Below are 26,022 nucleotides of genomic sequence, written 5' to 3'. Positions count from 1 at the left end.
ATACCTTCCAATCACATAAAAATATCCTATTGAAGTTTGATAACGTCTCAGTTTGTACTCTGTGCAACAGTCAAAGTTGCCATCTTTGTTTATATGAGACCCATGACGACTACTGCCCTTTTAACTAAAACTTTAATTATTCATAAATGTAGATGTATAAATCAAGGAAATCTATATAGACTACATTCTCTCAGCACAACCAACAACTTCGCTATAGACATCAATAAACTTCATGCGCGAATCTGTAATTCCAGTTAGTAATTCTCTATCCTAAGACTGGCTTCTCTAATCCATGCCCAGTTTATTGCAAAGTATCCGTGATATGTGTCACACTCGGCTGGGGTAGATCATTGACACACAAGAAACTGTTCGTATTCCGGTGATGTTTTTCTATAATAGGTACCAGTCAGTCAAAAACAGATACTCTGCAATATGTACACATAGCGACCGACCACCAAAGGCATGAATGTTTTATAATTTTTGATAGGATCAGAGTAATTCAGGGGGGGGGCTAAATCTGTCTATATTCAGTGTTTTCTTACCAACTACCAAAGTTTATTGACCTGTGGGGATATTTTTGAACCGCACACTGTTCAGGCTGATCAAAACAAGGAATGATGTGACAATCTTGCACACTATTCAAAGTATTAACATTTGAATGGATCCAGCGCAGAAAGACCACACACAATGTATGTACCCATATGTTCCTATATCAGTACAAAACCATGTTTAATGTATGTACCAAAATGGAAACAGATGTATAAGGTCCATAACAACAGAAATGCTTGATTTTGATGCAACCATTCCGCCATTTAGAATTGGATTATCGAACAAATTTATTTGCACATGTATAACATCATGAACAATGTACATTGCATATATTATTAATTTGAACGTGATTGGTCAAAGCATGTCAAAAATATGGTTTTGGAACAACATTCATTCTAATAAAATGGCCATTTAAGATATTGTCTATCTAAAATCTGATCTGCAAAACACAATGCTGTGCCATAATTTCCAATGTATGAAACAAATTTGCACAAAATCCATTCATATAGGACCAATATTTGGTTTAAAATAGCAAAAATGCTCAAGTTGGATGAATTTTTAAACTTGAAATTATTGTCATTTAGCCATCTTGAATCAGATCATTAAACGAATGGATGGATGTACATATGTATCCAAATTAAGATAAATAATATGTGTGTACAGTGTGAATGTGATTGGCTGAGGCATGTCCAAGATACAGGTCAGGACTCACTGTTGTTTATTTTCACACATCAAAATGACTGACAGACACAATGACTAAGTTACCCCAAGTCCCTTTCCACTATGGCTGGGCACTATGACAGGAGTAATGTAGATATTGACTGGAACTGGTATGATATGGGGGTAATGACTGATGTACCAAGATGTCATATCACAAACATATCTCAATACTAATAGGAAAAACAAGATTCTGATTAAAAAGGGTGTACGCTTTTATTTTCTTTTTCTCCAGACCATTCCAGGTTTCCTCTCTTTCTTCAAAAGATGTTTTGCAGACCTTCCCACCTTTAATCTGTCATCTTTGTGTTGCCTAGCAGCAGCATCCTTTGCAGATTCTCGTTCATTCTAAAAATATTTTGTAAAACAAATTAGGAGAGAAAAAAAAAATGGAACTATTAATCATGTCATTGTTTTTGAACTATTTTTTGTACTGCTACTTCGGTATCCCAACATGTTTTGCTGTACTGTTATATAAGATATCTCAGCAATATAAACATAAGTGTGAGTGTATACCTTTCTCAGTGTAAATGTCATTTCTTTACTTCCTGCAAACTTCCCTGTATTATCCTTAAAGCTGTCTTTGTTTATTCTTTCACCAAAACTTTTTCTGCAATAAAAATCACCAATATCTGTTACCATGGATACATTTAATATTTGAATCATTAGCTTACATAGGACGTCCACTCAAGCCTCAATTATCTGATGAAGAACAAGCCATGCATGGCACAGTCCCCGTTAGTTATCAAATTTAAGATATATAGTTATATTTATGGTAATATAGCTGGAATATAACCATGTCAGGAATATGATTTTTTAACATTAAAATGATTGACATTTGTATCTGATCGTCAAACAAGTACTTGTCCATATTGAGAGATATTGCTCTGGAACAGAATTCAAAATCAGCCATTTTGAATACAAACGAATATATAAAATTTGAATATATAATCAGTCAAAGCACTTAAGAGATACATGTATGGCTCTAGAAGCCCAATCATTAAAACAAAATGGCAACCAGTCAGCCATTTTGAATCCAATCTGAAAAATAAAATGACATGCATCAGGAACCCGTAATGTCTAATGTATGTACCAAGTTTGAACAAAATCCATCCATAAATGCCAGAAAAGTTTGATATTTGATGATTTTTTAGCACAAAAATGGCCACCATTTGGCCATTTTGAATAGGATTGTCAAACCAATATATCTGTCTATCTATGACATGATGTATGATGAATGTTTAAAATTTGAACATAATCAGTCAAAACAAGTCGGAGATATGGGTCTAGAAGCCCATTCATTAAAACAAAATGGCCGCCAGACAGCCATTTTGAATCCGATCTGAAAAATAAATGATATGCATCAGGAACCAGTAATGTCTAATATATGTACCAAGTTTGAACAAAATCCATCCATAAATGCCAGAAATGCTTGATATTTGATGATTTTTTAGCACAAAAATGGCCACCATTTGGCCATTTTGAATAGGATTGTCAAATCAATATATCTGTCTATCTATGACATGATGTATGATGAATGTTTAAAATTTGAACATAATCAGTCAAAACAAGTCGGAGATATGGGTCTAGAAGCCCATTCATTAAAACAAAATGGCCGCCAGTCGGCCATTTTGAATCTTATCTGAAAACAAAATTATTTGCATCAAGGTCCTATAATGTCTAATGTATATACCAAGTTTGAACAAAATCCATCTGTAAACAGTCGAGAAATGCTTGATTTTTAGGATTATTTAGCACAAAAATGGCCGCTATTCGGCCATCTTGAATCAGATCGTGAAACAAATTGACGTGCATATGTATAATATCATGTATGATGTATGTGTGAAGTTTGATTGTGATTGTTCCAGGCATTTCTAAGATACAGGTCCGGACGCACGCACAGACGCACGCACGGACACACAGAGGTCAAAACATAAGTCCCCGTTTTCGGACTGCGTCCGAACGGGGACTAACAAGTTGCAAATGAGAAATATTTTGAGACAAATTTTTGTAGCATATTTACAACATATTTGTCCTGGACATTTTGTTTCAAAATTTCAAAAAAATATTATGAAAATTAGGTAATTATTATGCATGCATTTGAACCAAAACATAATCAAGCTGAAAAACTTTCCCAAAACACCCATGGGGATATTTACAACGCGTTTGAGAGAAACAAATACCAATAAGTGTCTTGATGGTCAAAATAGCTTAACCGTTTATATACAGCGTATTCCTCAAAACTAAGTTGAAAATGCTCTATAAGATATTACCGTAAAATCTGTATTAGAAGCCGCATCCCCAATAGAAGCCGCACCCATTCTTTTTGAACAATTGAGAACCAAACCTTCACAATTTCTCATATGTGTAGATGCTCCAATACAAGCCGCATCCCTTCTGTTGCATTGTACCATTTTAATAGAAGCCGCAGCTTTAACAGATTTTACAGTAGCTATTTGCCATGTAATACACCAATTACAATCCTACTTTGCAAAGTTCCCCAAACTGGTTACACAATGAACTTGTTACTCCATGTATGTAGTCTAATTTTGTCATTACTAGTTCAATGATACAGTCATTCAATGTCATCTCGAAAACATATAATAGTCTAAGAATTTCTGATTGATCTGATCTAGTAGTCCAAGAAATAGATCTAGTTATATAATGAGGATTGTCATTTTTTGTGATTATTTCACTATCTTCAAGCCTTTTTTTAAATACCGGGGTATTAATTTTTTTATTATTTTAGAATAAAAAATAAAACATGTAAGCTAGTTTACCATATGCAGAAGCAGTAAAAACTAGTTTTGTATGTATTATTAAAAATAATAATATTGATCTTTACTTTACTTCTATTTTTTAAGGATTTAGGATATTTCTATGATCCTGCATGAAGATCAGACTTACGTGATATGTTTTCGTTTCTTAGTGAGTTCTTTGATAGCCTTGAAATCTTCCCCAGATTTTAACTCATAAAATTTAGGTTTTGACTCTGTCAATCCTTGCATGGTATCTACTTTCCTTTTCATTCTTTCTTCTTGTTTTACAAGATGATGCTGTCGCTTCATCTCTTCTCTCCATTCCCGCTCTTCCTCTTCATCTGAGCTGCTCTCTTCATCACTAGGTCGTCCCTCTTCCTCCTTAAGTACAAACAAAGATGTATCAAGTAGATGTATTAGTATACCTGGCATATCTTTATAATGTGCAGTCTATGTGCTTTATCCTGGCAAGTCATTAAATTAATTAATCAAAACTATACCTGGGAATTATATCTATATAGAAACTGAGTATTAGCTCACTTGGATATTCTCATTAAAAACTATGAAAGGTGTCAACTTTTGTGACGACATGCCTAGTTGTGCATCCAAATGAACCGACACAACTGATTGGATAGTACTTATGAGCAGATGCATGCAGCATGTGATCTGATGAAACTGCAACTCTGTATGGAGGCCACTGATTGGTGGATTGAAACAACATCATGTGTACATGTTTTGGAGAAGGGGACTCATCAATATATAAACTAGATTGTGACGTTAAGAGTTTCCACAACCATGCTAAATGCATTACCACCAGTCTATATCTGAGAAAGTGAATCCTGACACCAAATTGTTGAAAAGCCTTGAAGAACACTCGATAATGTAACCAGTTGAGCGAGGCTAACAGAGTCATAAACTCAGTATGGTTCGTAACCAGTCTTATGATTGGTTGTTGACACATTCTGAATAGGCCACGCCTCAAACAGTGTCATGCGTTCGGGCCAACCGTTAATTATTCATGAATGGAGTCAATTTGTGTAGTTTTCTTGATTTATTCTGCAGATATCGATAAAATATAGGTAAGGCTTTGGCAAAATTTGAAAGAGCAACTAATATTCTTCAACCAGGTATTTTTTCTAGATTTTATTAATCATTCTGTTTGTCTGTTTTTCCAGTTTAAAAAAAAGCTCGCTGGAGCCTTCATCCCTTGTCTATTTCTTAGACGATACACCCCACCCCCACCCACCCCCCGCGTACAGTTGATTATAGTTCCTGGGCTCCCTGTGATGAAATAATCAAATATGGAACATATGTAATAAGTATTATTATTTACTGTTCACTAAGGTCACATAATCAAAATGTGCTATGAATACATATGTAATACAAGATGAGATGATCTTATTAAAAACAATAACACTTGCAACTAACCTCAATTTCATCAAACTTCTCATCTAGCATGGCTTGATGTTTCTTCTCTTTCTGTTTTTCCATCCTAGCAACCATAGGATTTAACATTCTGAACTCTTCACTATCTAAGTCTACTTGGAAGTCAGGATTTTTAAACATAACAGCAAAACGGTCATCTTTCAAAAGGCTAGGTAACACTTTCTGAAAAACAATATATGTATTTGTCATCTATACACATGAAGTTGTCATGGCAGTCATGTGGTAGCCATGGCATTCACATGCAGTAGTCATGGAAATCACATGTCAGTAGTACAAAGTTCATGAAAAACAAATAATTGTCAATGTCGTATCATTGTCTAATTTTTATACGACTGCCATGTCTTTTATAAATAATGAAAGATGTATAGTATATACATATAGATGTGTTGCGTATGAAGATTCTGTCATATTACTGTCACTCTTGATGACACAGTCCTGGTCACAATTAGGAGAAATGTTGTTCATGTCAAAGATAAAAGCAATATGGCTGCAAGTTTGTCATCTTTTGTCTGTTAACAAAATGTCATTGACATAACAGGCAAAATGTACTGTCAACTTGTGATTTCATGAATTTACGGCATTTTGAAGACGCAATTTTCCAAGAGTCACTGTCATATGATCGTAACAAATTGTATGTAAGAATTAAATGTATTATGTGGTCAAATTGCATATGCAAATTGGTGGTCATGTGACCAGGTAGATTGTTTATGAGAGAAATTGTAGTATGATTTATAAGTGAATAATAGACTTGACTAGTACTCACAAATATACATTTATTAAAGATTAATTAAATGACTTGAAATGCAAATATCCCACTGACCTTTTTCTTTTTTTTATCTATGTTGTCTTCTTTTTCTATGATTTTTTGTGCCAATTCTTTATTAACTGCAGGCAATTTCTGTATAACAAGTGAATTTGATGAATATAAAACATATGGCTTATAAGTCAATATTCTCCAGTAAACCTGCCATTTCACTCATTTCACTTAATGACCTCCAGTAAACCTGCCATTTCACTCAATGACCTGCAGTAATCCTGACATACACTCATTTCACTCAATGACCTGCAGTAAACTTGCCATACACTCATTTCACTCAAAGACCTGCAGTAAACTTGCCATACACTCATTTCACTCAATGACCTCCAGTAAACCTATCATACGCTCAATGACCTGCAGTAATCCTGACATACACTCATTTCACTCAATGATCTCCAGTAAACAAGTCATACGCTCAATGAACTGCAGTAATCCTGACATACACTCATCTCACTCAATGACCTGCAGTAAACCTGCCATACACTCATTTCACTCAACGACCTGCAGTAATCCTGACATACACTCATTTCACTCAATGACCTGCAGTAATCCTGACATACACTCATTTCACTCAATGACATCTAGTATATATGCTCAATGACCTACAGTAAACCTGCCATACACTCATTTCACTCAATGACTTGCAGTAAACCTGCCATACACTCATTTCACTCAATGACCTGCAGTAATCCTGACATACACTCATTATCTCACTCAATGACCTCTAGTAAATCTGCCATGGACTCATTACTTCATTCAATGACCTACAGTTATCCTGCCATACACTAATTATTTCAATCAATGACCTCCAGCAAACAGGTGTAACACTCATTACTTAACTTAATAACTCCAGTAAATCTGCCATACACTCATTAGTTTATTCAATGACCTGCAGTAATCCTGACATACACTCATTATCTCACTCAATGACCTCCAGACGTAACACTCAATAATCCACTCAATAACTCCAGTAAATCTGCCATATGCTCATTACTTTACTCAATGACTCAACTTTACTCAAGTTAACCTGCCATACATTCATTATTTCACTCAATGACCTGCACTAAACAGGCATAGCACTATTTCACTTGATTACCTACAGTGAACTTGTCTGTTACTCGTTATATCATCCAATGACACTATTATAAATACATACATCAACTTTCACTCTGTTTGTCCGTGTAGCTTCAATCTTTTCCCGTATTTTCTTCTTTTTATAATCCTCATATGCAAAAGGCTCAGCAATTGATTTAGCTTTGTGATACAGTCGGATGTCCATGAAGAAACCATGCATATAGGCACGTAGTAAATTTGTACCAAGTAAGTGTTTTAACCCTGTAAACAATCAAACATAGTAACAGTAAATGATACTGTATGACATTGGCTGTGATTTCTTGTACTTAATGAGCTGCAGCATTCACAAGGTATCTCAACAGCAAATAGTAAAAGTAAAAATATTGAACACAGTTTACATAATTTATAACTTCTATTTACATATATGAAGAAGGTATCTTTTTTGGACAGCCTATTTCTTTGACAAGATTTAGTCCTGATGGTAAAAACAGATCTGGCGGTGTACGACTCAGAGATAAACCAGAGAATATTCATGCAAATAGCAAGGTATATGCATATCGCAGTGCATTATGGGAATTCCTTTACTCACCAAGATTTTCTAAATCTTTTTTTGTTACAAACTTATAATCATCATATACAACAGGATTTGGATCTTCTTCAAGTTCTTCTGTTAAGTTGTCTAAAAATGAACACCATCTTGCTGCAGGACCAAGACTCTAGAAAATAAATATTTTCATTTTGTTTAACTTTTTTTTAATGTTTCATAAATTTGTAAATCAACTTGACCATTCACAATGCCTTAGCTGATGCTTCTACATAGGGAATATAGAATTTTTTCGTGTATATTGTAAATTTTTTACACAAAATTTATGAAGATTTATAGGTAGCGGCTGTTACCAAATGGCTTCCATATAGACATCAAACTATTTTATGTTTATGCATGCCTGTGCACATTGACTGGTCGGCAAGAATCGGTTATTTGCATCCAATGAAAAAAGTAAGGACACTGTTAGCTGCCTCTGTTATTAATTATTCATGCAAGTATGTGTTCAAAACAACTTATTGTCAATGTTATCGCAGCAAATTGCAAGCCTATGTAAATCAGTGAGAGTGTCATTTATTGTTAAATGCTGGTTGGTAAAATAGTAAACATGACAATGTGACAGCCTATAACCAATGAATAATACCGTAGGCTTAGTATGCTGGAAATTTGTAAGCTCAATAATAGGGTCTGGTTGGTTCAGCAAAGGATAGTTTCTTGGTGTGTTTGGACATCAGCAGATATAGGCATTGTACTTCAAATGCTGTTATGAAATTATGAAAAGTGGTTGATTCTGTTATAAATTTTATTCATTGTTCTTGTATAGTAGTCTTCACAATAGTCATAATTCTTGACTGTTTCAGAAGTTATTATCTTGTCTAAAAATTTGAATTAAAACATTCAAATCCATGTGCTAAATATTTTGACTTTGATTCAACAAATATTACATACTGTTTTAAAAATAGATTGACTCGAATTGGTGAAATACAGGACAAGTCATGCTCATTGGTGTACAGCATTGGTAATTTATAGACACTACACAAAAAATTTTAAAATTACCAAAAGTACGATTTTTGACAGATCAACTTCAAACACTAGACAGGTCATCTATGCTTACAGATTAACCATAAATATAAGTTTGATGCTGATCAGCTGAATATTATTGGAGATATTGAATCCACAAGAAAAGATTATGACAATAACTTTACTTTGAGAAAGCCAATGTGAAAAACTTACCGGAATAAAATAACTTTGCATTTTTGGAGATTCAGTTGCTAAGAATAACAATCCAGTATCAGGTAAAACACATAAATCATTGATACTGCAGAGTGGTTCAATTGAAGTGTAAGCTTTGCCCTGCAAGTAAAATCACACAATATTAATTGTTTCAAACAAAGAACAAATTTTATAAATTCTTCAACGTTTACAACTCAAGCAAAAAAATGTCATCAAATCACCAAAATAATTTTGTCGTTGCAGACATATTCAACTATTTGTTTCTAACTATGTTTATGATAAAATGTACAAGTAGGATCTGACTTCTTGTGTGTAAGATTTCCTTAGAAGCAACCTCCATTTCCAGCCCTCTATGTTATTCACACAGATTGCAATGATCATAGATTTATTCAAATTTTTTTATCACAATGTCTGCTGTAATAACTGACAGGCAAGTTTACTAGTTTACATGTATAGTGCAAGGAAGAAACAAAACACACATCATTGACAAGTAAAATAAGTTTTCATTGACCTTCCTTGCTGTCATATGTAGTGTTACTTACAGTGTCTCTATCCCAAAGTTTCACAATTTTACTGTCAGCAGAAATGACTAAATTATGTGAATTGTGAAATTCAATGGATTTGATTGGTAAACCATATTGGTGGTCCTTCACTAAAAGTGGCTTGTCTGATCGGATATCATACAATAAAATCTAAAGGAAAAAAAATAAGATAATCATTTTGTGAAAAGAAAAAATAATTTGTTTTTTAAACTCTAGTTCATTTTTTGAAACTTCAATCAGTGACTGTGCACTAAATTAATAAATGGAATATCAGCCAGAAAGGAATGATAGAATGTTTTCAATTAATTTCTATACAAACTGGAGCGGAATAATTATGTATAACATCTATAAACACATAACTCAGAGTTATTCATTAAAGTGGAACAAATCACATACCTATGGCTCATATGGTTTCTACATCTTAAAATTGAAAGTAGATCATTTCATTTTGGAAGTATTGAAGGGTCTTATCCCCAGACAAACATATCTACAATGTAAGTGATCTTAAAAATAATAAATTCCCCAAGCTTAGTGTCTATTGTCTCACTTAATTTAGGAGCAATGCTTAAACTCATATTCTGCAGTTTATTTCTTTTTACCATCCATAATTTTAACATTTGATATCATAATCAGGGTTTTTCTAGAAAAAACTTTTAAGAAGGAGAGCCCCTTTGTTACTATTGGTAACATTCGGTAAGATGCAACAATCAATAAACCTACCTGCCCTGTAGTCGTGCCAACAGCCATATTCAAACTACCCCTGAATTTTAATGCTGAGATAGAAGGCATTCCATCCACACTATAAGTAAAAAAAAAGATGATTGAATTAAAACATTATTAATACAATTTAACAAGACCCATCACAGTCTAGTGATAATCATTGAATTCTTACTGTGTATGATCTGTCACACTGCTCAATGCACAGTCTAGTATCCCAACTCTGTTCCTCATTCGGGGATCCCAACATTCCACTCGACCTTCTAGTGTTCCAGTGACAAATAAATTATGAACCGGATTAATTTCACAAACATTTAATGACCTGGAAAATATTTAGGATCATAGTAAATAGTGATTCATTCATAGTGCATTCTGGGAATGATGACACTCATATCTATATATTGCACTGCACTGATGCAATATCTAAATATTGCACTGCATGGATGGATGCAATATCTAAATATTGCACTGCATGGATGAAATATCTAAATATTGCACTGCATGGATGAAATATCTAAATATTGCACTGCATGGATGAAATATCTAAATATTGCACTGCATGGATGAAATATCTAAATATTGCACTGCATGGATGCAATATCTAAATATTGCACTGCATGAATGCAATATCTAAATATTGCACTGCATGGATGCAATATCTAAATATTGCACTGTATGGATGCAATAAATAAATAAATATTGCACTGCATGGATGAAATATCTAAATATTGCACTGCATGGATGCACTATCTAAATATTGCACTGCATGGATGCACTATCTAAATATTGCACTGCATGGATGCACTATCTAAATATTGCACTGCATGGATGCAATATCTAAATATTGCACTGCATGGATGGATGAAATATCTAAATATTGCACTGCATGGATGCAATATCTAAATATTGCACTGCATGGATGCAATATTCAAGTCTGCAATTGTAAATATTGTTTGAATTTGTATACAAGTCTATAAATGTACTTACCCTGAATCAGTTACCAGTGAATTAAGGAATCTACCTTGTTCCAAATTGAATCTATATACTTCTGCACTGTAAGAGACACAAAATTCACAATTTCTAAGTAAGTAAGTGTAGTTTAGGCTTGCCACAGTGAATCCTCTGAACCTACATCAGTCCTTGTTATTCTGAATGTGTGTGTTATCTATGCTGTTATTGATCTTATTTTGGTGACAGTGCTTTCAAAAATCTAAAGTGACATGCAATTATTCTCTCAGGTTGTAACAGTAATGGGAAGTGGCTCACACAGCTTCTTGGAATGTCATACATTTTTGTATGTTCATTTGTGTTACTAAGTACATGTATGTTGAAATTCCATGTACAATTAATAGTAGTACAGTACAATAGCTTATGCAAATTAGTGGTGTTTTTATGATCAAAATAGTAATTTTTATGATTTAGTTTACAATAAATGTTATTTTCAGCTATATGGGCTTCTACTGAAAATGTGCTATTAATAGAGCAAATACAGTATTATGTTTTGCTGTCAAGAAACAATAAAAAAAGAAAATTCTGTTGCAAAATTTAGAGAATTAAAGAAGTAGTTATTCTATCAAATTAATTAAAATATAACAGTAAAACAAAAAGAAAGTTACCTTGCCCCAACAAAGTACAAATCACATGAAGGCTCATGATAGGCTAAATCCCTGCCAAATTTAGGTATTCGCAGTCGATAGTATCTTCCATATTTGGCATGAAATTCTACATATCTATCTTGCTGAAGAAAAACAACCTGAAAGAAAAGATGACAATAATATGAGCTGCACTACATAAGACAGTCACCTTGTGCCATGCTTACACAGTGGTCACACAGAGCCATGTAACACACCAGTTATACTAGGCCATGATTTGTGTATATGTACAATTGTGTGACAGGAATATGATATAAATATATAAAGTTTGAACAACATTGGTCAGAAATATTTCACAAATGGTAAAATAGAGACAAAGATAGACAAAGATATTTATTGAAAACATTTATCATAACTAAGCAGCATTTTAACAAATGAATTTAATCCCTACCTTACTGTAGTCTTCTGATAAGATATGGAACTTTACAACTGCAGGATAAAATATATGGCAACACAATTACACACAAGTTGACTGAGCCATGTCAAGATATCTTAACATGTACATCAGTGAAAGCATGTAGCAGATACATTCTAATAAGATATCTTAACGTGTACATCAGTGAAAGCATGTAGCAGATACATGTACATTCTAATAAGATATCTTAACATGTACATCAGTGCAAGCATGTAGCAGATACATTCTAATAAGATGTCTTAACATGTACATCAGTGAAAGCATGTAGAAGATACATTCTAATAAGATGCCTTAACATGTACATCAGTGAAAGCATGTAGCAGATACATTCTAATAAGATATCTTAACATGTACATCAGTGAAAGCATGTAGCAGATACATTCAAATAAGATGTCTTAACATGTACATCAGTGCAAGCATGTAGCAAATACATTCTAATAAGATGTCTTAACATGTACATCAGTGAAAGCATGTAGCAGGTACATTCTAATAAGATATCTTAACATGTACATCAGTGCAAGCATGTAGCAGATACATTCAAATAAGATATCTTAACATGTACATCAGTGCAAGCATGTAGCAGGTACATTCTAAACATCACTCAACATAAGTGAGATTCACATGATTTTGTTGCATCTTTACAACTAAAACTCAGTGTTCTTGAAACAAACTGTGATACATGTAGAAATTGATGTGCATGTGACCCATACCGGTAGTATGTGTCTATGGCAACCACAGCATATTTCATGGCAACCACACAATGTTTTTTTTAAACCTACCAGCTACATGTAGATAAAGAGTTATGCATTTTTTTAGCATATTGGAGGCAAAGATAGAATACAATACAATGCATGACATACTTATCAGTTTGTTAAGTTTATTAATATTAACGAGGTGACAGATGTATGGACAAAATGGCAACTGGAATCAAACCCAGAAGTCTCTATTTTTTGCACTAAGTTCAGACAGGGAAAAATTAGCAACATTTACTTTACCTTCGGAATCAAAACATCTTTCAAACTTCATTGAAAGCTGGTTGACATCAAAACATCGAACTCTGGGTTTGTATATTCCTGTATACAATAAAATTTGCATAAGTCATACGGGAAATCTATAATTCTGAACATTGAAACTGTCTAACATTTATACAAGATACAGCACAGCTGTCTTTAGGCATCAGCTTCACATAACAAAAGACAGGCTTCACTACAATGTAGCACTTAATGTAGTCACTTTAATAAGCATTGCTACACCAGTTTCAATTTACACTTGTTTTGTAATCAAAATGTAAGTTTTAATGGTTTGCAGATACATTATGTATTTTAAAACTAGATATAAAGTTAATTTTGAAATAATGCAACACATTGTATCAATGGGGAACAAATTGAATTATGACCCTTGATATGTGATTCTGATACTTGTACTAAATTCTGTTTAGAATTAAATATATTATTGTGACATTATGTGGAGAGCATAGTAAACAGATTAATGAGAGATTAATCACATACATGTACTAGTTAGAAAAAAACTGGAAGCTGATGCAAACCTGGTGCACCCCCCTCAAAAAAGTATGCAAATGACAATTTTAGTTCAACATGTGCCAGATTGAAGAAAATATTACGTCATTTTTGGGAAAATAATATTAATAATAATAGTGTTAAAATAATATTAAACAATTTTACAATGAAAAAACCCAGACATGATCACAAAAAATATGCACATTTTATTACAATATCAAATATGAGGTTAATATTAATTATTAGTCCATTGGAACATAGATGAAATCAAAATCTTCTTCATTATCAAATGTGTTTAACTGTAAACAAACTCTTGATGCAAAGCATTTTCTGCCATAAAAACTCTCCAACAATTTGACCTGCAATTTGAACGTCCTTTGACCTGATGAATCAAACCAATCAGAATGCTGTGTTGTACTGACAGAATATGTCGCAATGCAGAAGTGAATTATCCATGTTAAAGTACAATCTGTTGGAAATGATTTGGGTGACAAAACGATATGATTTGTTTTTAAAAAACTGAAAAGAGTACTTAGACAAACATAAGCCCTAAAATAGAAATGTGCCAAAAGTGTGGGGGGGGGGGTGGATGCTTACTTTAGCATGGATGCTGTGTCCAATGAGTGCAGTATATACCAAGTGACTTGCCGTTTTAATAAGAAATCGAAAATGTATAGTTGGTGAATCTGTACCTTGTCTTTGTACTAACTTTGACCAAAATTGGTCCAGCCATCCCTGGGAAATGACATCAGATGTGTAGATGCTCAGGTGGACAGACACACAAACGAATGAAACCCAAAACATAAGTGCCCCATTATGCCTCTTGCCTTAGTACCAAATTTTAACAAAATTTGTCAAATGACAGAGAAGTTATCTATTACCAGGTATGTACGACCTAGAAATAGTGTTGTATGCGAGTACCAAGTTGCGAGTCGCAAGTAGCAAAATATGCCATATGCTAGTGGTATAAACGGCATATGCGAGTGGTAAAATGTATCGTTTGCTAGTAGCAAAAAAGCCCTATGCAAGGGGTAATACAAAGGCTTGTAACACTTGCTTATAATATAACAACGTACGTTCAATTGTGTTTCATCACAGTAAAATCAAATATTTAGCATGGTTATGAAATGATGTGTACATGGTTGGTTAAGATTGGCATGATGCTGTATCAAAAAGTACGTTCAGTCGTTTGCATAGAATCGATGTTTGCTCTTCACGAAATTGCACAGGAAACGTGAAAGCACAATAATTTAATAAACGGCCATGACCAGCCAGCACACTCCGCATAACATGTGAAAATTGTTTTTTCTTTCGGTAAAATTAGTATGAACTGTGTGCTAGTTAACACTTGGGTTGTGGCAAATTTAACACCTCTCCGAGGTGTGACTACTTTTGAAACCTGCCATTGTCTTCATTTAAACGGCGGCGCGTCACACAAGAATTCTGTGACCCTTCGGTGAACATGCACCCGTTACTAACTACAATTATAATTCTATGATTCTTTAATCGCTGACCACGGGTTCATACTAATTTTACCGAAAGAAAAAACAATTTTCACATGTTATGCGGAGGGTGCTGGCTGGTCATGGCCATTTATTAAATTATTGTGCTTTCACGTTTCCTGTGCAATTTCGTGAAGAGCAAACATCGATTCTATGCAAACGACTGAACGAACTTTTTTGATACAGCATCATGCCAATTTTAACCAACCATGTACACATCATTTCATAACCATGGTAAATATTTGATTTTACTGTGATAAAACACAATTGAACGTACGTTGTTATATTATAAGCAAACGTTACAAGCCTTTGTATTACCCCTCGCATAGGGCTTTTTTGCTACTAGCAAACGATACATTTTACCACTCGCATATGTCGTTTTTACCACTAGCATATGGCATATTTTGCTACTTGCGACTCGTAACTTGGTACTCGCATACGGCACTATTTCTAGGTCGTACATACCTCCTATTACACAATAAAAAGCACTTGTTTTTACATGATAAATAACTCATTAAAAATGAATTTATTAAAAACTGATTAGAGTGTACTACCTGTTGATAAAATATATTGTCTATCTTTTGACACTTGAATGCAGTTACTAACCACAGGCATTTCAAAATCCTGTATCAGCTCAATCCTTCTTCTAAGATCTACAAAAAAACAATAAAAGCAACTATAAATAGGTATTCACTTCTAAGTTAAAAGCAGCAAACACAAACACATCAACTGAATTATGAAAATTTACAGATCATTGTTTTCATTGCACTTTCTTGCACATTACAAATGTATTTTGAAACAAGTCATTTTCAATGTCAAGTCCCCCTCCAGTTATTGGTGACTGTCAAAATCAATCTCCCAGAGTTCTATTTTTACGACTATATCTCTTTCACCACACGATTTTATGCTCGTCATTGATTGGTTGATGCATCACAGTGCCACTACGTTCAAAGACGCCCAACAAAACATTGTCATGTGTAGGTGTTTGATTTTTGAACCCAACGAAAGCGTAGGCATTGTTTGTATATTCTGGCTGTTTTCAAAGTGAGAAACTCGTTTTTTTACTTTCCATAACACAAACGATGTGACAGTAGGACAATTTAGCCATTAATACTACAAGTGCTTTTGTTTGTTTATATTTCTACGCCAGGCAATCCACAGGACCGAGTGTTTGGTGTTCTAGCTGCAAGGAACTCTGGGAAGAAGAATGTGTTAACATTAGTGCCAAATAATTATTTACACTCATGTGACAGACATTGTACCTAGTGGAGCTAATTTATTTGTGTGAATGTGAATGGACGTAGAGTTTGAATAAAATACTGCATGACTGCAATCTGGTTCCAGAATGGCAGAAATGTCGTCCTCAGACATTTTCAATTGAATCATGAAATAAATGCATGATATGATGTGTGAAGTACGTTTCAAGTTTGAATGTGATCGATCAAAACATGTGACAGATACACTGGATCACAAAACAAAAGCCTGTGCTTATGTATGTATGATATCATGTGTGATGTTTGTGTGAACTTTGATTGAAATCAGTCAAGGCATATCTAAGATACAGGTGCTTATGTGCACAGGGACACACTGATGCAGGGAATTACAAGTCTGAACATCAAGGTATCAAGGTTCAATTTACATACAAAGTTTGAACAGAATCCAATGCAAGATTGAGAACCAGTTTCAAAATGGTGAAATGTGTGATTCATTTTTGTCCCCAAAATGGCTGTAATTCAGCCATCTTGAATCAGAACATTTATGTGCATACAGTATGTCTGATAAGATGTATGTGTATCTTAACCTGATCAGTCCTAGCATATGTGAGATAGTGCTGGATATTAATGCTTGCACAATCCATAAGTCTCTTTTTCAAACTCTGTTCAAATAGGAACTGTTCAAATAGGACATGAACATGGTAAACATGTATATGTATCTGTTCCTGTGTGCTTCAACAAAATATGTTATTATGTTTACGTCCCAGAGAAGAGTGAAGCAAAATAATTTGAATGCATAAATATGTTTAGCATATGTATTTTAAGTTGTGACAAAGTCAGCATGACCTCGATTTACTACATTTACTAATGTTTACAAATATCAAAATGCGTATCACATAAATTTAGATTTTATTAAAGGAAGAACACCCAGTGATGTAAATTAATTTTGTTTCCAAGAGGAAAAAAATGAAATGTAGGTAGTCCCAAGAAAACTTACCCCCCCCCCAAATAAATAAAAAAATGAACAAGTAAATAAATAAATAAATAAATAGTAAAGTGGTCGGTATTTTAATCAAAGTAAGTTGTTATTTTGACTGGCTCTTTCCTACATCACTGTGAACACAAGTACAAATCTTCTAAAAAAAACAATATAGCCACACATATTGTTGGTTATTGCATGCAATAAATTTAGATTAAAAAAATGTGTTACTGAAATGATGTGGTAGCGAACTGCAGAATAAATTACCTTAGTTTAAAGATATAAATCAAGTTTCTGACGTTTGTCATTTAAGGATGGCAACTACATGAAACCATTTTATTGTAAAAGCATCCTTTTCCTATTCAGCAACAGACTTTCTCGCCTGAATTTGTCTGCACTTTTTTTCTTATACTAATTCTTATACATAATATTTCTGAAAATAAACCCTAACATTGTCATCAACAAACAAAATAAGTAAATTTTTAGTTTTTACTCAACAAATTTGGAGGGAAATGGTTGTGAAATGGTTAATGACGCTAGTTTGGTTTGAAAAGTATAATATTATAAGGTTAGTATTTGTGTTGTTTGCTACCTGCAAACAGAACCGCCTACTTGGCATAATCCTAGCTGTAATGAATGACGTAAACGTTTGTTATCAGTACAGACCGTCTCAGAACTCCATAGCGTGAAAGAAAACGGTCAAAAAATACAGTTTTTTTACAGATATAAATGTTGATTCATGATTTTTCTTGAAAATAACCTTCTAACTATTAGCCCATATAAATTTTGCTGCTAAAACAGGAGTTAACCTCGATTGAAGTTTAAAATCATAAAAGTGCCGATTTCTCGGTGTTCGGTTTCTGGCAATTACCGTTGACCTAATTTTAAATAGCGTTTCAGTGAGTAGCGCTACGATGTCGTCATCTAGCTTTTCGTACTCTCGAATATGTTGGCTTCATATCCGTATTTACATTTTTGCGGAATTCTATCGCGTATTTTCTCAAACCTCGTGCAAACCACCGGTATACACTAACTTCAACACCAAAAAACGTGCTTGAAATTTTTGATTTTCGGAGAGGAAAAAAAAACTTAATGTAAAAAATAGAAATACGGATTTAAACTTCATGACCCTTGCTTCAAAACAGTGTAAAGTTTTTGGCCGCATGCATGATCGTAGAGCTGACATTTAAAAATGTATTCATGTTAGTTAATTATCAGCCGTGCCGATTTTCAGACTCACATGACGCTAAAACAAACACAATGTTCACAAAATATTAATAATAGAAAAGTACAAGTCAAGGGCTTTCCAAACATATATAGATTGTATGGTTTCTTGTAAAATTTATTCTGATAATAGGTGTTTACATTTTCCATGCAAAAAAACTATCCTGCTACCTTAATACCTCAAAGTATGCACAAAGACAGTACAGCTGGAATATTGATGCACGGTGTACTGTCTGAGTACATACTTTGAGGTATTCTCGTAATAACCTTATTATTATACATCTTTTCCTTCCAAGTTTAAACAGAAATGAACAGATCAAAACTTGTATAAAACAAGAGATGGCTGAGCCATCTCCATGCTGGCAAAAGTATTGGATTATTTTTCAGAAGTGGACCAGAAATACAGAAGAAAAGAAATACACATAAAATCTCCAGTTTAGCCGTCATTGTAATTTAAGTTCTGAAATAGTTGTCATGAAATGTTGAAAAATTACAGCAAATCAAAAAAAATTTCACATGATACGAAAATAATATTTAATGTAATATGCATTTATTTTTTTTGTTGGTAACGAAATTTTTAATCTAAAACAAGTTGAAAATAAAAACAAACCTGAATACATTCTTTAGTAATAAATTGATCATGGTAGCATAGCGCAAACGGGTCATGCTGCAGTTCACAAGTGAATAACTTACTTGTTTTCAAAGTGATGCAATTGTCGATTATTACTCAGTAGTGATTATTGGAACATACAAAAATTCTAATCTGGGGTCAAGAAAGACTCAATTGTTCAAAAAATTACACCTAGATTTGTTATGATATCTTGAAACTTTGCCATTAAAACTTTTATACACGTAATAGAGCAGTCACATTTGTTTATTCAGCAGTTGGCAAGCAAGCAATCATTATATTTTCAGGCAGCAATCAAGCAGAAAGCAAGTGGATTAGGGATAGTGAGTTGGTCAGTTCCCAGAGAGAAAATTAGAGTTGAAAGAGGGGAGAATGCAGCCCCTCAGAACTTCCTGTTGTAAAACATGTACTGCATTTGTGCGAATGGATATCTCTAACAAAACACCTTATTTTGCATTGATAAGGGATGTTAAGCTTGCAACACATGGGGAAGCAAAAACATGTTGGCGAAAGGTTACAAGTTGTAGTAAGGTCACTTTTAGTGGTTAAAAAGAAGCCAGTTTCTTCAAATTCATGTTAACTGATTCAATATTTTCAATTGAATAGTACATGTAGTCATGAAATTATAATTTATGTACAGAAGTTGTAAAACTCACACAGGACTCTATTTAACTCAATCTATATGAAGGGACTATTTCTTCAAAGTGGGATAGCAAATTTTCACTGGGGAAGCGACTATACCTGAGAAATGAGAAACAAAGAATGCTTAAAAATAAAACTTGTGTGCCTAGGGAATTTAGAAGGCATATAAAGCAGAAATATCCATATTTAAAATTATTTACTAATTTAGGATTAGCTTCTCAAACAAGAATCCTGGCAGCTAATGCAGACAGGATTGTGAAAGATCAAATATGAAATCAATCTGATCTACAGAATAATGCAGTGTAAATTTATATGATAGTACGTTTGTGATTTATCTCAAAGCACCTATACGCACCAATTTAATTTAAATCTGATAAATAGTTGACATAACAGAAAATTGAATTTCTAATATGTATGAATTTCAATCCTAAACTAATTAAGTCTGTACAGTACCCTATCCCAGAGCACATAATGTATATGTACATTGTATGGACCAAGTTTTATTGAAATCTGATGACCTGATGATATCTGATGATATAAATATTTGTAGGAAAACTAAAATTAGGTAATTTAATCAAATTATCTAATTAATATACACAGTTTAAATTCTAAAGTAATCACATCTGAGAAATATCCAACTGTACCGAAGTATCTGATTGAAACTGTTAAAATTAGGCTAATTAATGGAAATTTGGAAAATAAAATGCACAGATTGCAATAAACAAATAATCAGGTCTGTGAATTATTCCAGGGCATCTTTGTACAAGGTCTCATTTTAATTTGACTGGTTGTTCTTGAGATACAAATGAAAAAGATAACTGTAAAATGTCTAATTTTCACTGGCTTTAAATTTCACTGATTTATCATTATTCAGTGGGTTTTAAATTAGCACATTTTCCAGTCAGCGAAATCAGCAAAGTTAAAACCCAGGGAATAATTAACCCTTTTACAGTAGTCAATATGCAAATTAAGTAAATGCACAGTTTATTAAGCCCTAAACAAAACACAATAATTATATTACCCCCATATAGCAACTATGAACAAATTTCACTGAAATCTGACGAGTGGTTATTTAAGATATCAAAACATTGCATGCCTAACTCCAATCAAATTAAAATAAGATCATGGGCCTTTTTTTCACATATTTTTTAAACGAGCATTTCATTATTTATTTTTCATATACAGTGTACTTTATTTTATTTTTTACTATTTATTTGCTGGCAGTTTTAAAAAGTTTCGGTAATTGCAAAAACCCATAAGTATTTAACCCAATGACCATAGAAATCACAATCAAATCTCATATATATGATACAGCCTTTTATACAGACTGACAACTTTCTCATAAGTGGAAATAGAGAATGTGATAAACAGCTAAAATATGTGATAAATGGCTAAAATATGTGATAAACGGCTAAAATATGTGATAAACGGCTAAAATGTGTATTTTGTCAGCAATTTGCACATGTTTGTACGAAGAACAAGCGTGAAAAGTTCTCACACATCGGTTAGCAGCAGTTCTGTTGCTCTTTTGCAACAGGCAATTTATTTTTAATTTATTGAATGTATTCATGATCATATTTTCTTGTAAGTCACACTAAACACAGCCACACATGAACCACGTAGATTGTCATTGTCTAATTATCTGAATATGCAGTTAGTTGTCAAGGCATTGGTTGTCCAGTGATAAATATTTTAAAAAAAATAAATAAAATAAAATTGACATTGCTTTTAGATTGTCAATAGAACAACAAAATAATACTACCACTGCAAATTTGAACTTATCTTGGATAAAGTAGTAGAACTTGATTTGCAAGAAATACACAGTTCTTACACTATACCTAATTGAGGTGCTAGTGGAAGTGGTAAGATTGTAATACTTCCACTCACACCTCAAGAAGCAAGTAGGTACTTCTTGTAGTTTTGAAATATAGTCCGTTAAAACTTATGTGATTTGTATTCTTAACAGATTATATTCCCATTTTTAGTGGAAAGCAGTGTAATGTTTTGAAGGTTCTATTTGAGTATGATTACGTCATTGCTCTAATTACCCAGAGTTCAATGCTAATAAACAGTACGGTAAGAGTGTTCCATCATTTTGAATCGTACGGACTGGTTCTTTTTACGTTAAGCCACAAACTTGTCAATATATTACATTTGGCATAATGTTTTTTTTTTGTAACAAAAATGATTTAATCAAATGCCGTAATGCTGACACTTGACATTTCTTAGGCATTTCACAACATATTATTTGGTTAAAGCATGGGTTTTTCTAGAAAAAAACTTCAAGAGGCAGCACTGCAATTTAGCATTACCACCAAGTGAGAGAGATAGGGTTTTCCCTACCAGGGTGTGGAGTGGAGTTTTTGATAATTCTAAGTTAAAATGGAGCATTATATGGCTTCCTTGATCATTGGCACCATAGTCTATTTCATTCACAATTAACAAACTGATTGCATAAACGATAATAATAATTTGAGTGGGATAATTGCTAAACCAATAGGCTCAGTTCAGAAAAGGCAATGACTGTACATGTATGTAATTACAGCCCAAAAAATTAGTTAGTTAGTTAGTTGAGTACCTCCTCAAGTTTACAGTGATTTATTTTTTTTATTTTTACTGACTTTGAACTTTAGTCGTGGTTTAAGTAGCACACTGGAACAAACTTGATGAATCAATCAATATGGTCAAATCCATTGGATCACGTCTCCATAAATATTCGTGATGTTTTGTATAGCGGCCACAATGTGATGCGTGAGCTTTGTGCCTTTATTTCCGTCTTTAACTTTGACATTATTTACAATGCCATTATACCGCACACCGTAATTACAAACACTGGGGATCATTGAAAAAAAAAAGATTCACTTACCAACATCATTTTTAAGTAGCTGTCTTCTCTTTCTATCAGAAAGCCACTGAAAGACGGAAAGTACACGCGATTGGTTACGAACATAACGATAATGATGTTACAGAACGACAATAAACACAAGTTGAGGTTTGGCCAGTTAGTAGTCGACGTTTTGGCGTCAACCTCGAACACAAATGTCTACTTACATCTGGTAAAGATCTTCCAACGCTGAGATTGTAAATTTTAACGTTATTCGGATTTGATACTTGCATTGTGATGAAAGCAAAAAGACTAATACAACAGGTAATCCGATAGTGATAAACACATGGTCCGCGTACCGGAAGTAAGAACTTTCAACTCTGAACTTTGACACAATTCTGTGAGAGGTCTGTGAGAGATATCTGTAAAATCAAATATAGAAGTGCTCTGAAATCATTTGCTGAAACGAACCCGAATAATCCTGATCATCCCAGAATTACAAGAACCAGGAATCAAGAACGTACTGAAAAATAAATTACCTGCAGGAAAAGGGCGACAAACTCAAAAAACAGCTGAAGATCATGAGTGGGGCCTGCCGGAGGTGTAATTTTGTGTATACATAATAATACACACGATGTTGATTGATTGACTAACACACTAGAAGTCATGTACATGAGTTGTTTATTTAGAAGTAAACTATTTGAAATTATGGGTTAAAAAATTAGGGTCTATGGATGGCTGAGATGTTTTGTTCGCAATTTCTAGATAAATAAAAATGTACTGACCACACACCCCTAGTCAGCCACCCCTATGATTACAATTGGTTGAACCCTCAGCGTATTGCCATATGGGATTCAAGGCTTTGTTTGTTGGATGTTGTTTATATGGAGACACAAATCCGTCGGGAGAGTGTAATTATGAAACGTTCGGGTGTTATTTTGCTATCAAAAATACACCATTGTACGCCTTGAAATATACATGAATTATTGTTTCAATTACTTCTAAAATGGTAACTGCTTCTTCAAAATTCCGTGTCACTGTAAATTCACGTGTTTTTCGGACGACGTTTTAGAAAATATGGGCCACATTCTTACACAATCAAAATACGACTTGGAAACTAAATAATCTCGACAACCAGAAAAGCCCCACGGCGATATTGTCGTGTTACCCTCCGAGTTGCTATTTTGATTTTAGTAATCCAAGGTTGTTCAGCATCAAAAGTGGAGAAATCAGCACTTCTGTGAATCTGGACTTTCGGGAAAACGTATATGTTAGCGCATTAGCCAGTAGCAATAGTCAAAATGTGTTTTCGATTACTCGTCTTATCAGTCAACAGTATGATTTTTTTCGGTTCACTGTCAATCTGTTTTTACAGAAAAACGGTAAAATAATATACATAAAATGAAATTTAGCAGCGATTTCCATGGACCACAATGAAAACACATCTCGTCGATAAAAACCTACTAAAATATTGTAATTTTTTAATACTTCTACTAGACATCAAAAATAACTTAGACCTTGTAAGAACACATGTCACCGTGCATAATTTTGAGATATATCCGTTTCATAGGAAACAGTGGTAAAATGTCCTAAAAAACGTGCTATTTTCACTCTATTTTCTCCAAACAGCGTACGATCCCATATTTTTATTCCATTTTCCCTTCAAGTTGATGGATTTCTTCGTGACATGAAATATCAAATATGTAAAAATGACAATATTTTCACTTGTGTGTAGCATTCTGCTTAACGATAAATAATTAAAAAATAAATAAATTGTGTCCAATCGCGTTGCTCAGGAACACTTTATATAAACCCGTTCCTTCCTTTTTATATAAATGATGACAGTCCAAAGGGCACAACGTGTAATTTATACGAATTTATAAAATGTTTACCGGTAGTAGCAGCTTTGTATATTTTGTTTTTCATTTATTGTGTTTCGGCCATTAAATTATCTACTCTGCCAAAACAGTCACAATTATGTGATAATGAATTTTTATCAAAGAATGTCAAAGTTCATTGTCTTATCTCATTGGTTGTTGTTTGATAGTCCATGCCGCGTACCATATCGGATTAAAATTCATTGTACCATGCGAAGGTACAATTACGTATTATTTTATACACTGACTCGATTTCATGAATACTAGTACGTTAATGATTTTTGTATAAAATATTCATAAACGTTTTTTTTTTATATATATATATTTCAAATGCTGGAACAAGTGACAAATCATTGGATTTGACGCAAGTGTGTCCTCCTGGGTAAAAGTATTTTATAAATTTTTGCTCATGTCTTCATAAAACGGAGTGTATGTAAAAGTGTACATAGTTCGTATTCTACAAGTAAATAGTCGATCACGTGACATCGATTGTGTGACGTTATGGAACGCAAGACTCCGCCCATCTTATCAATGATGCTATGTCACGTGACTAGGTATTTGGTAGATTACATTGTTGATGTTGCTCAGTGGCGCACAATTTGCGAACCACGCTGAAGAGCAGCAAATACGTAGGCTGCTTTTCACGTGCTATAAGCACAATTATAATATTAAAATTAGTTTTAGAATAAAGCTGTTGGATTTATTAATATTTATTATATATGCGATTTCAGACTATCAATTAAATATCATATTCTTTTTAACAAATAAAAAAAATAACGACAGAATATCATTAAAAATGCTCGTTTATGATAAAATATCTTTCTTGGTATGATACATTATTTACTCGTTGTCATAGTAACTGAATTTGACATCGCGAGCTCACAATCATCGTATTCAATGAGAAACATCGATCATATACAGTACTTACTGTCGACGACTATATAGATTACAACGCAGTTACCAAGAGTACCGGTTGCGCTTGGCAACGTAGCTGTTCAGTATTCGTACGTGTAACGGCTGAGTTACAAGGTAGCTGCCGAGAATTTGTTTAAAATTTACGTCTGGGTTCAACGTAGCTGTCAATAGTATATTTAACGGCTGGGTTACAAGGTAGCTGCCGAGAGTACGTGTAACGGCTGGGTTACAAGGT

The 26,022-nt window shown here is 33.6% G+C and overlaps 1 protein-coding gene across 1 annotated transcript; it reads right to left on the bottom strand.

Moving 5' to 3' along the window:
- Window positions 1-113: 113 nt before the first annotated feature.
- On the bottom strand, window positions 114-23,355 carry LOC100374781 (nucleolar protein 10-like). The gene is made up of 18 exons (XM_002736640.4): window positions 23,223-23,355; window positions 23,038-23,083; window positions 16,039-16,137; window positions 13,461-13,538; window positions 12,442-12,479; window positions 12,015-12,151; window positions 11,386-11,451; window positions 10,574-10,720; window positions 10,402-10,480; window positions 9,682-9,831; window positions 9,140-9,259; window positions 7,952-8,078; window positions 7,445-7,623; window positions 6,292-6,369; window positions 5,454-5,633; window positions 4,174-4,406; window positions 1,783-1,876; window positions 114-1,614 (listed from the first exon to the last, which is right to left on the bottom strand). Exons 1-18 carry the CDS (start codon window positions 23,286-23,288, stop codon window positions 1,483-1,485), a joined length of 2,049 nt encoding a protein of 682 aa, XP_002736686.1. The 5' UTR covers window positions 23,289-23,355; the 3' UTR covers window positions 114-1,482.
- Between the last annotated feature and the right edge of the window lie 2,667 nt (window positions 23,356-26,022).

Source organism: Saccoglossus kowalevskii, chromosome 18 (genome assembly GCF_978046115.1).
Source record: "Saccoglossus kowalevskii chromosome 18, keSacKowa6.1, whole genome shotgun sequence".
Classification (NCBI taxonomy): domain Eukaryota; kingdom Metazoa; phylum Hemichordata; class Enteropneusta; family Harrimaniidae; genus Saccoglossus; species Saccoglossus kowalevskii.
Note: the sequence above shows the minus strand (reverse complement) of the source record. Positions and strands in the feature narration are given on the sequence as shown.

Coding starts and splice junctions, on each gene's coding strand:
- LOC100374781 (XM_002736640.4), bottom strand. CDS start 23,288: ATGCAAGTATCAAATCCGAATAACGTTAAAATTTACAATCTCAGCGTT. Junction 11,452..12,014: donor TTGTACTTTGTTGGGGCAAG/GTAACTTTCTTT, acceptor TGTCTCTTACAG/TGCAGAAGTATATAGATTCA. Junction 10,721..11,385: donor TCACTGGTAACTGATTCAGG/GTAAGTACATTT, acceptor AATATTTTCCAG/GTCATTAAATGTTTGTGAAA.